We start from the raw sequence: 17,507 nt of genomic DNA, 5'->3' as shown, positions 1-17,507 counted from the left end.
GTGTTGCCATGCTTTTAAAGTACTAACAAGCTAAAGACGAATCAGGAGAATAATAATAAAGGACTACTGATTGGGAGAAAATAAAGGATAACGCAGAAAAGGACATCTTGTCAAATCTAGTAGAGCACAAATAGAGCACCCTGAAATTGTAAAAAATAATATCTCAAAACATCAACTAAAATACCATGCCTACGTGTAACACAGCATTTGTTTTTTCTTCTTTCGATGCTTCTTTCAGATTAACAACATGATGACAGAGTGCTGGAACAGTGAACCCAGTCTGCGCCCGACTTTTAAGACATTAACCGACAGTGTGGAGACTGTACGAGAAAGCATGAGCGACATTGATCCCTGAAACTTTGACCTTGAGGGGCTGACGTCCAGGGGTCCGTCCTCAGATAACAACAGAACAATGAATATCTTTACAAAGTCTGATTTTGCTGCTCTCAGTTGTGGGATGTACATTGTTTTTGTGTGTGTGTGTGCTACATCAGTCTAAAATGCATTGATATTGAAACAAGGATGATTATGGAAATACTAAGCATCCATACATTTTATTCACTCCAATTTCCTGTGATAACGAGAAATTCTGAGTTGTTTTCTTTACAAATGTACCCCATTAGTGTAGGCAATAGCAATCCGTTATAATGGGACAAATGAGTGTGCTATATCGAGATCAAGAAGTTGAGATCCTGAGAAAACAGCCAGTGGTGATTTCTACTTTCTTTCTCTGCAGTTTACCCTTTTTTTTTATTTACTGGCACATTCAATATACAAATGATCTACCGTAATTAGTTTGTACACTACATCTGAGATAGTTTCTCCTGAAACCTTTAAGAACATTATATCATTATAATTTGTTGTGTGTTATTGTACATAATGTGTTTCAAAATGAACTGGATGGCAGTCATTAACCAGAAAATGAGTTCCTTTTATAAGAACATATGATCCACTCTGCTTTGATGAACATGTGCTGAATGTTTGAGTGTCAAGGTCATACTGGTTCAAAAATGAATGTAAGCCAGTTCATGGTTTTGTCCCTTTATTGTTGTAAAATAAGAAATGTATTTTGTAACCAGTGTGGCCTCATGGGTCAGAATGTTAGCCGTCTCAGTGTTCACCTGAAGTGAACATAACGGCACTGCTCAAGTGAAAGGAAACCTCTGAGGAGAACTGAGCAGGACACCTTCTGGTCCTCTTTTCTTGGCATTTTAAAGACTGAATAAAAGGCGCCACACCCATCACAAGAGGATCCACTGAACTTTTTCATTTTTGTAACTTACCAAGGACTACATATTTGAATCATTTCAACAATAACTCCTCAGGCATCAGTGAGAAATAAGCATCTTGTCATTCTTGTTTTTGAGGAACCAGCTCTGAAAATGATGTTGCCTTCTTTTTACTAAGTAACCTGTATATCATTTGTAAATACACCATGGAGTTTTTAAAAGTGTTTTTTTTTACAAGATCTATACTATGTGCAAACAGACTGGTAATGGGAAGAGTGTTATTGTTTAGTACAGTACTGAAGGTGGAGATATGGTAACAAAGGGAAATGTTTTTTTTTATACTGCTTTAGTTTTTTTCTACATCATTTAAACCTTTAATGACTTCTGCTCTTGTCCTTCCTTTCCCCTGGGTTCATTTAAAGATGTATGCAGTTTGTTTACAAAGGAGTGTGTGTGTGTGTGTTGGTTGCATCACATTGTCAGCAATAAATGTAACAGTGGGTGTTTAAATATGTAGATCTTTATCGACACCACACTAATGAGAGGAAACTCAAGAAACACAAGAAAAACAAATTGGCCAGCTTGTTTTATGTCAATAAAGTCAGGTTGTATGTAGACATCAATAAATGTAATGATTGCCTTACTGCATAGCAAGGAATGAGTCACTGCACTTAACGTGTCACATGAACAATCGTGGCTGAATCGCATGCTTACCTCTGAGCTTTACATATATGATGATCAGGCCAGTCTACCACGGAGTATAATACTTTAATGTGTAAAAAGATTTCAGTTTTGAAGGAGGAGAATTTCATTTGTGCAGCACAGCTTTGGTGTAAGAGGTTAATGTATATCTGAGATGTCAGAGAAAATACAATAAAATCCCTTTTTTTTTCCTTCAAAGTCCTCAGGGTACTAAATGATAACGCGGTGAACAAAGAGCAGTAATATGTTCACAGCAGCCTCAATGACATTATTGTGTGATATCGCCCGGTGCGAGTATGGACGTTGTTTGTTCTGCAGGAACGGACATGGACGCACCAAATCCTTTTTCAAAAACAGAAACATGAAACATAATACCACACACATTTTAATTTTGAACAAAGTATTTCAAATTAAACTCAATGATCAAAAGCAGACATACAGAACATGATCTCTTTTTTTTTTTAAAACAAAATATCAAACAAGTGAAGAATAAAAAGAAAATATGACAAGATATATGCAGTAAGACATGAGTAGCATTAGGTAACTACAGCCTTTTAAACAGCACATGTGAACTTGCTCTACATCTTTAACCCCGTACATCTTCCCACTACTGTCCATTGCTGCCCATCACACCAACCTCTCCTCCCCCCAGACCCCGTCTCAGCACAAGCGTCCAATATCATTTTTGGTACAGCCCTGGTTGCAGCACTTCCCTGCGACACCCAGAGAAAAGTTCCTCTTCCTCCTGCTCGATATGGGCAAGTCGACTTGGTCGGCTGGGTACCCCTCTTGCACGTTCAAAACTGTGGACGGCCGAGGCATCTCTGGGTCTCTCAGAGAATGCTGTCTGGCTCCTAGGAGAGCCACAAGGTCTGCCAGGGAGTACGAGGAGCGAAAAGCAGAGCGGTCGTCGGGTGTAAGCTCTGTGCCGAGTTGCCAGGTTTCTTGACTGTCCTCCGCTGCAACGTCACTGAGGGATTTCCACTGGAAGGGATCTGGAGAAAGTAAGACAATGGATAAATAAGAGTCCAAAATAAACAAAACAGGATGTCAAATGTGCATTATGTATACATAGACATAATGAATGGTAATTTCCTACAGAAATATTTTCATTAGTAATACACACATGAGCTGACCATGGTGCTGAAATATGAGGCTCGGTCAAGCAGTTGTCTGATAAAACGGGAGGGGGGAGGGGAATTAACACTGTAGCTGCCTGATGTTTAAATGTGAAGTGCAGTAGTATTAACTCACCTAAGTCGCCCTCTGTGGATCGTTTCCAGCGGGAGCCTCCGCAGGTGAAAATGACTGCTCTGATGAACTCTCTCCCGCACAGTTTCACACCGTAGTCCCTCGGGAGGATCAGCCTGCTCATCATGTCCGCCTTCACACAGTTGCACATGCCGCTGACAAACACCACAGCCATGGCAAGAGTCAGTCTCCACAGCATTTTGCAAAAATGCCTTTTATTTTTTTACTTATTTGTTTTAAAGGAGGGTCAGCTAAGCTCCACCTTGGATCTTATCAGTGCCTTAAATCCTGCTCTTTCTTTCTTTGTTCCCTCTGTTAGGAGAGTTTTTCTTTCTTTCAGCCTGTTGAATGTTGAAGTTGTAAAAAGGAGCTTCTCTGTGTCTGTCCTTGTTGCAGAGCAGACTTTGGTTTCCTCGTCTTGTACCCTTTCTAGTCTTAGTCACTACTTCACTCATCAACTTATGTGTTCGATCCCAGCCGTCACTGACCCTCCCTCCCTCCCTCCCCATTTTTTCTCCTCACACACACGTCATTTAGATTGATGACAATGACGTATGTCATGTTATTTCTCTATTGTAGTAATGTAAGGGGACGTGTTTACGTATTATTCAATCAAACTATTGGAAGGATGTTATGACATTTTGTGCGCTTTGAAGAATAGAAATTAAGGCGGTTCAGGCACTAAAAAGAAACATGCTGCTACTTTATGTAAAAGATGAGTCAAGGAGGAGGAAGCCTCTGTGATATTTGTTTTATTTATTGGATTTTACATTTTTATGTATCATCCATGATGTCAAACATGACTTAAAACGATGGTAAATATACTTTATATGTATAAATATCAGCACCTCAGAATATTTTACATTCACCCATCACAACGCTGACAAAAAAATATAAAAGTTAGACGTTCACCGATGAAAACGAGAGCGTTGGCAATAAGATTCTTTACACTCAAATTCAACTTTACAAATGTGCTTTTTTTACTTAGGAATACCAAACATTTTGTGATACATTTTAGGGGTAGTGGTCTTCTGCTTTCTGGAGACATGTTTGCAATGCATCATCAAAAGTCCATTCACTTTTATTTGTGATACTAAGATTGGATCACCCGGCTGCTGTTGAGATTATCCAGTGAGTTTAAGCAAACCAGCTTAAAGTGTGAACATTACATTTTAATGAGACAGATGATGGGAAACTTTACACAATTCAGATTTTCATGTTACTTTGGTGCCTGCCTGCAGTGCCAGTTGGCAACATTAGTTCAAAGTGCAAAAACTTCAGTCATATGGTTTAATTAAGATGGGAATATTGACTGTTTACTGTAAGTGTGTTTTGAGTCTCTCAGCCCTCTAGAGGTCAAATATATCCTCCCTAGTTTTAAACTGAAGGCATGTTTCACGCAGGGTTCAAGTTGTTGAGACTTATGCTGTATTCTAAATCCAGACAGTGAGCAAGCTAAAACCATTCTTAAGTTTGCGAAAGACTCTATATATGATCAGGAGCTGCACACAGAAAGAAAACAAAATGTTGGTAGTAAAAAAATAAGAAAGGGGAAAATCTTAGGAACACTTTTCATTTCTTTGTGTCAGGTTTGATCGATAGATGCTTCAGTTTGACTGAAATTTAACATCACACATATTGTAGCTTGCCTAGCAAGGTATGGTGATATTTTTGTTATGACTGGTTTACTATGACAACATGCATGTAGTACATAGTGAATAGATTTAGTATGAAGTCTGGATGAGGGATACTTCTTAAGCCTGAGTCAGTGATGTTATGAAGGCTACATTTAACTGATGGAAATATCTGGGTCACAGGTTTGTTTTCATGATACACTGCAGTATTGACAGTGGGTTGCTAACTAATATTTGGATTTGGATTGCTATTCTGCATCAATCATTCTGCTCTTTCAAATACTGAGAACAGAAGTTCAGTGCTGAAAAGAAAAGGCCAATGATGCAGCTGGACAATAAGAAACAGAACACAATCTTTATATTTGATCCATTCTATCCATGATAAAGTATTAGTGCAAACCATGGACTCCATGTAGTTCAAAACAAGGCAGTTGATTTTTGATGTTTTTCATGATTAAGCAGAAGAAGAACGGGTGAAGGCATCCACTGGACAATTATGATTTTGTCTTTCAGGTCATTTTTCCAAGAAGGCGGCGAGGCTGCTTTTTGCGCGGCGAGCCTTCTCTATGCTATCGAAAGTAGGAGTCCCGTGAGGAAGGTCCAGGCGGTTGTGTTCAGACATCATGATACTCTCAGCTTCCCCTGAAGGTGCAATGAGCGGGGGGGTGGAAAAAATCAATGTGTTGTGTTGTGTCAACAATGTGTCTAAAAAAACAACTATTTTCATCCTTTACTTCACATACAGCGGGGTTGTGTTATTTTAATCTGTTTATCTTGTTGTGGCTTGTTAACATCAAATATTGGGTTTGTGACTTTCCAGATGAGCACTACTGGCAGAGGAAACAAAGGAGGTTTAGGAATGTGGGTGAGTGTGAGTGTAGTTATTTGATTGTAGTTTTTTTTAGTTTAGAGTCTGAAAAAATCTGGAGAATAATTGGGTGTAAATATGGCTTAGTTAAACCAAAAAAACCTTTGTCATGTCACACAGTCAAGAGTGCTGAGAAACACAATATTAAAACATAAATACCACAACAAGGAAAGCTAGAAAAAAAACATTTGTAGTTTTTTGTGGTTATTTGGTCACTGACGGACACACAGGAGAGTGACAAGGGAAGACTTGGTCTACTTGTATGTAGTTTTAGTATAAACAGTAGGTGCTTAAGTAGGTGAGTTAATGATAAAAACACTGTGTATAATGTGTTTATGTACTGCAAACACAGAGCTGATTATTTCTAGCCAAGTTGAAAGCTTGATGAGGATAACAGAGATAACAGCATTATCATCTTACCTCTCATACGATAAATAAGATTCCCATAGGCGCTGTCCATCTGGAAGGCAAGTACGAAGCCCAGAGGAATGATGGGAGCCAATAGGGCGGGTTTCTTTCTTTTAATGGCACTGGAAAAAAATCATCAGGACAAAATGTGATTAAAACTAAAAACATATGCCTTCACTTTGATTGCTGAATCTGGGCCACCTGCTTCGAGGACCAGAGACTCTGTTCATGGGACGTGTGATAAAACGGCTAGAGCAGGCCATCCGACAGCCCTATACCTCGTGTTTAAATTTAATACAATATCCGTTATTTTAACAACACATAGGATCAAAAAGTACAAAAGCTTTAGAGTATTTGTGCTTTTAAGACATTCAGACAGTGTGTCGGAGTTTTTCTGCAGATCTGGGGATTAAATAAAAGATATTACCCAATATCGGGTGACTGGGACTTCTATAGTTTTAAGTTTCAAATTCTGGTTTCCTGACAACCGACATGATTACTTAATGTGATTAGTAATAGATCTGTGGGACACGTTGTTGGAGATAAAATAACTGTTAAAGCAGGTGTTGCAAACCAAACTTACCCTGCAGTGAGTCCAACTGTAGCCACCGTAAAGAAAGTGCCAAAGTATTTTAGAAACTCTCTTGACCAGGCGACCTGCATGGCCATCTGTCTCTCTCTCATCTGGTTCTGCATCAGCATCTGACGCTCCATCTACACACAGATACAGACATGCACACGCACACACGCACACACGCACACACACACACACACACACACACACACACACACACACACACACACACACACACACACACACACACACACACACACACACACACACACACACACACACACACAAACAGGAGAGAGGACACAGTGGATATCATCAGGCATGACAAACCTTGACGACCAAAAATGTGGATATTATTATTATATTTTTACTGCATATTACTTCAAAGAAAAGTGTCTACATATTTTGTTTACTTTATATATAAAGATCTTAACCATTTCAATCCCAAAATATGAATATAAGCTTTCAAATGTGTGCAGAGGAATTAGGAATTCAAACTGTAACTTTTTAATATGAAACAATCAATAGAAATCATTTCAATAAATTTGAGTAAGAAAAAATATGAGATGACCCTGATGAAGGTCACACATATATATATCTATATATATATATAGATATATATAAACACATTTATTGCAATGATTGCTCAAATGCACAAGATTACTCAACTGGAAAGTAACCGCACATGTACGAGCTTCACCGCTGGACACATTGAACACAAACAATGCTTGTTGTAATCCTTATAGCACACTCTGCTGGTAAAAGAGAACTGCTAGTTTAAAACAATGATACTGAAATGAAAGGCTATTTGACTGGTGAATAAATGTAGTTATATCGGCTTATATCTGTGAAAAGATTAGCCGATACCGATAGTATATCGTAATCGGAGGGAGGGAGGGAGGGTCGTGTGACGGCTGGGATCGAACACATAAGTTGATGAGTGAAGTAGTGACTAAGACTATAGAGGGTACAAGACGAGGAAACCAAAGTCTGCTCTGCAACAAGGACAGACACAGAGAAGCTCCTTTTTACAACTTCAACATTCAACAGGCTGAAAGAAAGAAGAACTCTCCTAACAGAGGGAACAAAAAAAGAAAGAGCCTGGATAAGCTGATATCGGCTGGCTGATTAATCGGTCGGGCTCTAGTATCTTCAAGTTAAACAACCAGAGAGGACCAACAAGTTTAAATTGTAGGGTATACAGTTTGACACAGCTTGGACACAATAATGATAAAGAAAATCTAACGGAGAACATGTTTTTAATATTTGATATGCTTATGGAACAAGTTTATATCTGAAAATGGTGTTTCAACCCGAAGTATACACAAATATCCCAAAGCTCCAGTTGAAAACTTAATAAGTCAGTTTACATTATTCCAGTTAACAGTACATTCTCAACAGGTCTAATGCATAGGTCTGGGGAGAGTCAAATCTGACAATGTCATGCAATTAAAATGACAGCAAGTGTAAACAGACGGACAGACAGTGAGATGGAACAAGAGAGGGTCAGAGGAACCACAAGGCGTCCATGCTGATTAGTCTTTTTGTCTGCTGTTTCCTGTCTGACGCTCACTCACATGCACAGAAAACACGTGCTTCCATTGAGCTGACTGAGTGACATTCTCATTTAAAAGCCTTTATTCTCACTAAATGAACGTGTCAAAGATGAGCTTTTATTGCCACTTAACAGGAAAGTGGTGCTACCCAACTGATGATGCAATCCTTAATAAAAAAAGGTCCGCAGCACCAAATAAGTGACTCCATTATAAAAAAAAATTATTACATGTCAGAGGCAAACATTTTGATTTTTGATTTTTATTCTGTCCAGGGTCACGAACAATAATGAACACTGCGTCGAGCTGAGGCTAAAGTGAGACGAATGGCCACTTCAATGTCTGTATTGAAAACCAGTGAATGAGTTCTGGCAAACTGAAATTGTCAAGATTTTTTTTTTATAAAAAAGTTTCAATACCAAGTGTTGTAAAACAATACAATCTCAGATATTTTAATAATTGGTAGTAGTGAAAACTTATATTTTAACCACGAGCTGCTGTGAGAGAGAGAGAGAGAGAGAGAGAGAACACTGTCTAAAATGCACAAATATGTTTGCAACGTTCAATACCAAAGTGTTTCTTACATTTTTATGTGATTTCGTGTGAGCTTGCAATTTTTGTTACTTAAAACAAAAAAAATACCCATTATTAGCCCAGGACTTCTATTATTGTTGCCGTGGTATCGAAGTAGGTATTATTATTTTTTAGAGTTTTACTAGTATCATATATATGTTTAAATTCTGGTATAGTGCCCTATACGCCAAACCTCTACATAACTCACCACAGTAGTTGCAAGTATTTCACTTTAACTATAAATAACTGTACAGTGCATTTTACAACATGCTCAGATACCATGTTTGGCTACTGACTGATTCCTGATACCTAGTCTTTGGTACTGGCATATTAAAAGTTCCCCTCATAGTGTATATCAGTATGATATATAGAGACTGTACATGATCTTTTAACAGTTGTCCTCTCATAAATATGTATGCTCTTTAAATGATTCTATTCTTAAGCCTGGCTCTGTTCACAGAGAGAATCATAAACCAAAAACAAGCAGCGCTAGCATTAGCAGTAGCCCCTCCTTAAGACCTTTGTTCTCTGACAGAGAAACCTCCATTATTAACATGAAGCCCACTCCATTATTTTGTGTTTTGATAGTTTAAATGATTTGAACTTTAAAATATATTCAAAAGAATCTGACTTATTTCACGTGGCAGGAAAAGAGGTGTTGCGGACATATAGTTAGCATTGACCAAAATTACATTAAAGGCAGGGTTGGTCGTTTCTGAAAACTAGCAAGATTTTGAAAGCAGCATTCCTTCAGTGCTGCGTCTACACACCCACCCACTCCCCTCTGTGCTCCCCCAAAAGCCACGCCCCTCACTTACAGTTTCTTTGTTCCTTTTACAGAGCACATGAATTATTAATTTCTGTCAGGAAAGACAATTTCAGCCAAAATCTTTAAAAGTGTATCTGAAGAAAATGACCAACCCTGCCTTTGAAGGAGCCCACCACGTCTTTAATGCTTTATAGTTTATATAAGACAAGTTCTTCATGCTGCTGTGACCAGTAGTTAGGGGTGGGAGCCAATACAGTAATTTATTGCCATTTAAGCTGCTGTTTGAACAAGAAGACACAGGATGATTTCTTTGGTGGGGAATCAAATATATTATATTAGCAGATCAATCGATGCATGTTCATTTGAAGCAGCATCAGAGGCTTATGATCATCTGCACCTACAGTGTATACACTTTATGTAACGGCAAGAATTAGAAAGACATTTTGATGTGAGCCTGGCAGCAACTCTGCAAAACATCTGCCTTTAAATAATTCATTTTCCACATGTAAGCGTGTAGAGAGCACGGAATGAAGAGAGATTTCACTGATAGGCTGTTTGGTACGGGAGCCTGAATGAGTCATAATTCATTTACTTTGTTTAATAAGGGAGTTGGCTTCAGTCTGGCCAACTCCCAACACTAAATGTGTTTAAGTTGATATCAGAACAAAATGGGAACATGGATGATGAGTCCGCCCTCCCACAACGCCTGACAGTATGACGCGTTAGTTTCCAGACAGCAGCTGTTTGGTGACAGAAAAGTGGCCATTATCGATGAGACTCAGGAGAGATAATGTTCACCAGCAACCACAAATTGTATTTCAGCAATCAACAGCGATTAGTTTAATTTGATGATTTTTGCGCCATCCATCTAAATGTTTATTTTTCCTGATGTCCCAGTTTGCAGCACGTTTGTAGAGTTTATTTTGCTCCACTGATCCTCCTCACTTTGATAAAATGGTAACTTGTCTCACTGTCTTGTCCGTTACACACGGTCCCCAGCTTGAAAAAGTCATAATTTATATAAAACTGTACAGAACTCTTTAATTGTGCTATATATTTGTTTGTTTGCAAAGAATCTTACTAAAGGTCAGCTGGTAAAATCTAAAACCAGAAAGAGTTAGAGCAGTAATCAAATAGCTATTGTGGATAATAACACAAGACACATCATGTGGGGCTCTTTGATGACTCAATCCTTGGCTTTCAATAAAGTTCCGACGTAGAGGAAAATAATGAGGAGACTGGCTCAGCCGGGGTTTAACAGTAATCACCTGGCTCTGAAGTCGACGGCTGTTAAAAAGAACAGTAAATGGCACTTGTACTAACAAAGCAATCAACCTTTAATTCTGACCAAACCTGTTTTTAAGGCGTGCTGTGATACTTGTTGGGGTTCAAACGGAAGAATGATTTTTGTTTATTCATACAGTTTTCAAAAGTATAACGCACATCTATATACAATGAGTTTGTTGTACTGTATGTTTTTATGAAAGTGGTTTAAGAGCTGAACGTCTCAGCTTTACTTCATCAGATTCAGTTACATTATGAATCTATTTGACATTGAGTTACATACAGGTTGCTACATTCAATGACTTCCCTCTTCACATTACACTTCTTATATCCAGATTTATCTTTAATGTTTCTTATTATGAGTTCATTTAATATCTTCAGATTTTTGCCAAAAACACTTCATGATGTCACAGTTGGACCTGGGAATATCTTACACATGTTGCCCCTGAATTTAATGGACTTAACATTTAATTACATTTTTATTGAAAATAAACCAAACGTATAAAAAGCAGAGGTAGTTTCAGTCTTATTCTACCTTTAATGTCTTTCAAATAAAATATGCACCTTCTAAGAAATCCCTTTTTTTTTACAAAACTAGGTTACACCAATAAAGAGAAGGCATCTGTAGTTATCACCTAATCATAACAGGTTCTGTATTCTCTAAGTCGATATTTTTACTCTGTCATGAAACTTTAGGATGCCTTACTGTAACTGTGCTGACTCTAACTGTGGACATTTTTCAGGAAGAAGAAATCAATACACTCCCTTAAGAAGTGTTTCTCATGCTCATACTAAAGTCGACAAAGAAAACACGAGAGGAAACAACGGTGTTTGTTCTCTAAATGTGGGGTCAGCTGAGCTTAATTAGAGAACAAAAGCACACTCAAAGTTAGACCGCCAATAAAAAGCAGCAGGTGTTGTTAATGAGTCAAAGATTTAAACACGTTCCGAATAGACTCTCACCCCGGGTCTTCAGGGGGAAATTATTCATTCATGTATCGAGCAGATACGTCCTCAGGGAAATGTTTAATGAGGGGTTTCTAGTGACACAGTCAGAGGAAGAGAGAGATGTCACCTCTTGTGATGTCATCCCTGCTCTCATGTGAAACAGGAAGCACACCAGATATACTTCATGTTTGGTTTCAATAAAGTGAAAATATAAAAATTACCTGCTTCCTTTAAGGGAAAACAACAGTAACCCTAACATGAAATAAGTCTCTTTAAGAGAATGTGTTGAACAATGCAGTGAGATTTTTTTTTAAAGTTTTGAAAATTCCAGGTTTAATGCAGACATCCTTACATTTCTTTCTGTATTTAACCAAATGTCCAAAACTTCGAGATATTCAGTGCAGTGACAGATGACAAGAAAATCAGCAGATCCTTTCATGTCAGAGCCTGGAACATCAAAAATATCTGCAAGTTTTCTCAATTATTTTATCCGTTTTTTGGTTGTTTTTTTTTTCAAATATCGAAAGAGCTGCAGTTAAATTTCCCATCCATCATTAAAACACTGACTTTCTGTTTTGCTCTAGCTTTGTAGCTGTAGCCTTAACAGCCTTCTCTGTTCCCTTTCTAACGTTCTCTCTTCAGAATCTTCTAACTGATTATTTTTCATATTTCATGGGGATGGGGGATATCTTTACTGAGCGCTTTTCCTTTGACTGGGCACAGGTATCTTGTATTAATTCAAATACCTTTTTTTTACTCATTTAATTGTAAACCACTTTGGATCTTTTGTTAAAAAATGCTACAAATGCAGTAATTACTGGTGCTATTCATATTCTCATTATTATTAGAATTTTTATGTGATAAATGAAACAAATAACAGCATCCTTAGCAGCAGTAATGCAGTAAACACAGACTTGAGTTTTCTTTTCTGTCTTTCTTTTTTTATTAAAATTAACATTTTTTTAAAATATTTTTATTATTTCATGTTGAGGGGAGATTGACAATTTAATAAAGTCATATAGTATTTGATCAATTACAAAAAATGAGAATCAAAAGAAAGAAAAAAGATGGTTGAGCATGATACAGTAATTAATAACCTGGAAAAAGAAAAGCTGACATGCACAACTCATACAGGGACTTAAGTTTTAAATATGCGACAATCCTCCTGGAGATTCAACTCAGCTTTCCAGATCACCCCAATAATAAACACCAATCATAAACTCTGCCAACAGATGCTCTCCACCATCCGGAAACCGAACACTCTCTCTGTTGCACCCCACCTACCACTCCCCTTTTATCAAAGCCTCAGACAAGTTGCTGCATCTGCTACTTCAGCACACTCACAGTCAACAACAGGAACAAACTCATCAAATCCACAAACACACACATCTACCAAATCCACTTCTAACTGCACGGCTGTGAACACAAACACATTGAACATCCAAATCACTAAATGTGGACTCAATCAGAGGCTCTTTTTTTGGTATGTTATTGCCAGACAAATGCCAAACATTTTTAGTACTAAAAAGTTTTGTGCTAATTGAAATTAAATTTCTACCTAAATTATACAAACATGATTCTTCTTACTCTTTCTGATCTAGAATTTTTAATCAGTTGTTGTAAAGCACACATTTCAGTCGGTACCCTCATTGACATAAATAACGGTGCTCTGATAGAACGACTGGTGTTGCTGTCAATTACAGAGCTTTAAAGAAAGAAAACCAGAATTGTCCAAAATTTTTATCAGCAGGTCAGTCAATGAAAAAATCTGAAATCAGTCAGCCAGATATTGCAATCGGTGCATCTCTGGCAAAAACACTGACCTGTAACATTCTGTGTAGGTTGCAAATTATTTCTGAGATTTGTATTGCTCAGGAGCCAATGTGTTTTAATATCTGTAAGTTGTTTATTATTTTAAACTTTTATGGTCTATTTACACCTTTTTTTCATACCAGTTTTTGATGGAACGAGTTACTTATAAAACTGACAAAGCAATATAGGGTTAAATGAAGCTCTGTGTGTACTTTTAAAGTAGACAACATCATGTTTCTGTAGAAACATCACGAGGGATGACAAATAGATCTGGAGGCAAGCTTGGACAAGCAGCGGAAGACTGCACAATTAAAATTGAGAGTGTGACTAGAAAATGCAGCAAAGAAAAAGTGAAAGAAAGAAATGAGCCACGGCGAGTCCTTCCTGAAAGTGAGAAAGTGAGAGAGGAGCTGAAACGTAGGTGGGAAAGTCACTGACCTTTTATAAAAGCTACCAGAGCAGGACAATACATGGTGAAATGATACACACAAATCATCACGGTCTACATACTGAGCAAAGGGAATGAAGGAGATGTAACAAAAATGTAGGAGGAGGGGGGAACCTACAATACCAAACACAGTTTTAGTTCTTCAGCATTACTTCTTAACCATTTTGTTTTTTTATCTTGGTGCACTTATCTTCAAAATATATCTTCAGATTACACTCTGAAGGTATTCTAAATACAAAATCCTGACCTTTCAATATGATATTAATGGATTAATGGGTTAATGGATTGAAACAATCTGTAATTATTTCATGTCCAATTAGATTATGGGGTTCCTCAGGGTACCATTCTTGGTCCCTTTAATTTGTCCACCTGATCCCAGTGCTTTAGCCATTTAACTTTCCGCTCTGTATAAGACTTGTAGTGAACAAAAGCATGAAGTGGAAAATGTTATTGTCCTTCATTTTTATATTAGTAAATCATGCCCATGGTTTAGTATTAAAAATATACGTCACTCCTACATACCAAGAAAGTTGTTAATGCATTTATAACCTCTTGCTTCAATCATAACAAGAATTAACTGTGAGCAGATTTCGCAATTACTTATTACAAACAAGGCATTATATGATAGGCACCCCAATGCAGACTCGCCAACGCATCCAAGGGTTTCTAACATCTCAAATTTGGTGATTTGTTTAAGCTGTTCTCGAAGTGTAACTTAAAACTACAGGATTTTCCCGTTGTAATTGTTTCTAGACAAAAAGACCTTATTGCTTTCTTAATCTGTACAGTCACTGTCTTAATCAGTCACTTTCTTAATCTGTCATGTAAATGGTGTGTACAAAAGTAAGAAACTTTAACCATCTTTATTGTTGTATATTTTACTGTGTCGAGTTTTTATTTTTCAAACTATATCTGATGAGCCACTGTTTTTTGAATTACCCTATGTTCAAATGTACTGCTATGGGTTTTCTGAAAATGTGTGTACTCTTTATATTACATTTCTTTTGGAAAAGTACAAAATTAAGTCCTTCTATAATGTATTGTTTGCTTTATTTTCAATTCTCTCAGCAGTCAAAATCAAATATTAGAAGACAAACCATTTAAGGTGTGTGTGTGGGGGGAGGGGCAACCATATTCTAAGCAGACATAACAGTCGTCCATACGAACACCTCAAAACATGAGTAATACAAATAAACCCAAGAATATGGATGTATTTGTATGCCTCATGAACATTTGCAAGAAATGTTTAATATGTACTCTGAGGTTCACACACCACATCCAAAGACTTTATTAGTGATCAACAAGCTATGAGTGATGGGACAGACAACACAGACAAGAAGTCATCTTTGGAATCCCCGTGCATGATTGAATTCCCCACCAGTACTCTGGCTTCCTCCCAATGTCCAAAGAAATTATCATTAGGTAAATTGGTGACTCTATAATAGCCTGTGCGTGTGAGCTTGAGTGTTTGTCTATCTCTACATGTCAGCCCTGAGATTGACTGATGACCTGTCCAGGGTGTACCCCGCCTCTCGTCCAATGACAGCTGAGATCTTATCCAGCCCCCTGCGACCCCAAACGGGACAAGCGGTGTAGATAATGGATGTTAACCTGCTTTAATATTTCTGATTTGTTGATTGATGTAGTATTTGTTTATTGTCTGTCTTTGGTCTCTGTCTGGAACGTTTTTTATGCTGTCTTGGCCAGGATTTTCTTTTTATCTCATTGAGAATATTTTCCCTGTAAAATGAAGGTAAAATAAAAATTGATGGATGGTTAATAAATATCAAAATATTCTGCATTTAGCTCGGTGAATAAATCAAAGTTAATCCACAACAGCAATGTTTGAACATGTACCTCATATTTACCTGTGAGTCACAGTCATGGCCTAAATAAGGGTGCCCAAATACCAAACTTTTGCCATCAATGAGTAAGACTGGTCATCATCTACCACTTGTACAGCTGGGGGAACAGGAGAATAAATAAAGGGCGCGGAAAACACAACATACCTTTGGGCATAAGTCGGATAATGTTATTGGTGTTATGACAGTCACACATCCCACCTGCTGCTCAGCTACTTGCAAGCATGAATAAATTACAAAAAAATTGGCCGAAAAAAGGAGACGACAAAATGGAAATCGTATGTTTACTTAACAAAAAAAGTAATATGTGCAATAAAATCTTTGGTCTCAAAATAGAAGGGATGAGATGAGAAGAGAAGCTTGTTTGTGATTCAAAAAGAAAGAAAGAAGCCCAGGCCAACAAGTAAAATATATAGGATCAATAAACATAAAAGCTGAGGGGTGGTTCTTGTTTTTTTAACCCATCTGCCAGATATCTATTAGAGTTCCCTGACTGATCAACTGGAGCCATGTTTTCAAAGTGGTAATTTAACTATAAAGATTTATTTACGGACGTGAACTTTGTAAGTGGAACGCTCAAGGCATGCAGACTAGAGGAGGATATAAGGCAGTTGATATTGTGTAGTGCAAATAGATCAAATGGCCTCTTTGTAAGCGAGGTCCAAAAAGGTCCAATATGTTTTTAAAATAAAATGAGACACTAATCAGGACCCTTTAGATCTTGGACATGAACTTTAAGCACAAATGGTAAAACTGAATTTCATGTCCCATCTGGCACAGGTACCACAAGGATGCAGGTGCAGGAAGTAGGATATTAGAACATAGATAATTAGATTCCTCAGCAATGACCTTTCTAATATGGTGTGAGTGTCCGCACTGTTTACTAACCTGCAGCCGTGCATTATGGAGCATAAATTCTTGCTGCTGTTTGAAGTTGGCATCCATGGATTTAGACAGTAGAAACCCCATGTTGGCGTTGTTGTCGTTGACCTGGAGACACAATAACTCAAAATGAACTTGAGTAGAAAGACAAGACAGAACATCAATATAAATCTTACGTCCACTAGGCCTAACTCTCATTGTAAACCCGGCATGAAAACTGTCTTCAACAGTGCACTTCTAGTGTTTCAATCAAGTTTAACATACAGCTGTCAGCTACAGCAGCTGACCCGATTCATTTCAGTGTTTCAGTCACAAATGTTGCTATTGCAAGCAACTAACAATAAATAACATTAGCAAACGTTAAACGACCAGCGGTACGGCTCTTTGTGGGCTTTTCTTTGGGTTCATTTGGTTAGATATAGGGCAGTAAATATAACTTTCCTATAATAACTTATCATGCTTCAACTGATTAGCTTAGATTTTGACCTTGAGTGGTAGCTTGACTTACTAACATTAAAAGTTTTACATACCTAATGTACTTTGAAGACGGTAAAATGTTATAATATTGATCATCAGCAGGACTAACGAGTGTTCAAGGACATGTGTCCGTCAAAACAAACGAGTGTGCACCCTTAAGGACGGCTAACTTCCTTACTACGGATCTGTCAACTAACTTGTGACGTCACTGCAAAAAAAAATACTTCCGGTCC

General features: G+C 37.6%; 3 protein-coding genes across 5 annotated transcripts in view; 1 reads left to right on the top strand and 2 right to left on the bottom strand.

The window, feature by feature from the left end:
- Window positions 1–1,732, top strand: part of jak2a (Janus kinase 2a) — a 29,562-nt gene extending 27,830 nt beyond the window's left edge. For both annotated transcript variants that reach the window (XM_061062186.1, XM_061062187.1), the window contains exons 24-25: window positions 239–1,517; window positions 1,552–1,732. In XM_061062186.1, the coding sequence (XP_060918169.1) occupies window positions 239–355 (117 nt within the window). In that variant the 3' untranslated portion in view covers window positions 356–1,517; window positions 1,552–1,732. The remainder of the gene's footprint in view (window positions 1–238; window positions 1,518–1,551) is intronic.
- Window positions 1,733–2,298: 566 nt separating this feature from the next.
- rln1 (relaxin 1) lies at window positions 2,299–3,656 on the bottom strand. Its single transcript, XM_061062190.1, has 2 exons — window positions 3,186–3,656; window positions 2,299–2,926 (listed from the first exon to the last, which is right to left on the bottom strand). Exons 1-2 carry the CDS (start codon window positions 3,379–3,381, stop codon window positions 2,592–2,594), a joined length of 531 nt encoding a protein of 176 aa, XP_060918173.1. The 5' UTR covers window positions 3,382–3,656; the 3' UTR covers window positions 2,299–2,591.
- Window positions 3,657–3,918: 262 nt separating this feature from the next.
- Window positions 3,919–17,470, bottom strand: plgrkt (plasminogen receptor, C-terminal lysine transmembrane protein). 2 transcript variants are annotated; one of them, XM_061062189.1, is made up of 5 exons: window positions 17,328–17,470; window positions 16,804–16,905; window positions 6,676–6,806; window positions 6,105–6,214; window positions 3,919–5,458 (listed from the first exon to the last, which is right to left on the bottom strand). In XM_061062189.1, the coding sequence occupies exons 2-5, from the start codon at window positions 16,882–16,884 to the stop codon at window positions 5,331–5,333; spliced, it is 450 nt and encodes a 149-aa protein (XP_060918172.1). In that variant the 5' UTR covers window positions 16,885–16,905; window positions 17,328–17,470; the 3' UTR covers window positions 3,919–5,330. The 2 variants fall into 2 exon arrangements, with proteins under 2 accessions (XP_060918172.1, XP_060918171.1); XM_061062188.1 differs by having other exon boundaries at window positions 16,804–16,931; window positions 17,328–17,450.
- Between the last annotated feature and the right edge of the window lie 37 nt (window positions 17,471–17,507).

This window comes from Labrus mixtus, chromosome 17 (assembly GCF_963584025.1).
Source record: "Labrus mixtus chromosome 17, fLabMix1.1, whole genome shotgun sequence".
Lineage (NCBI taxonomy): Eukaryota > Metazoa > Chordata > Actinopteri > Labriformes > Labridae > Labrus > Labrus mixtus.
This window is presented reverse-complemented; position numbering and strand designations above follow the sequence as displayed.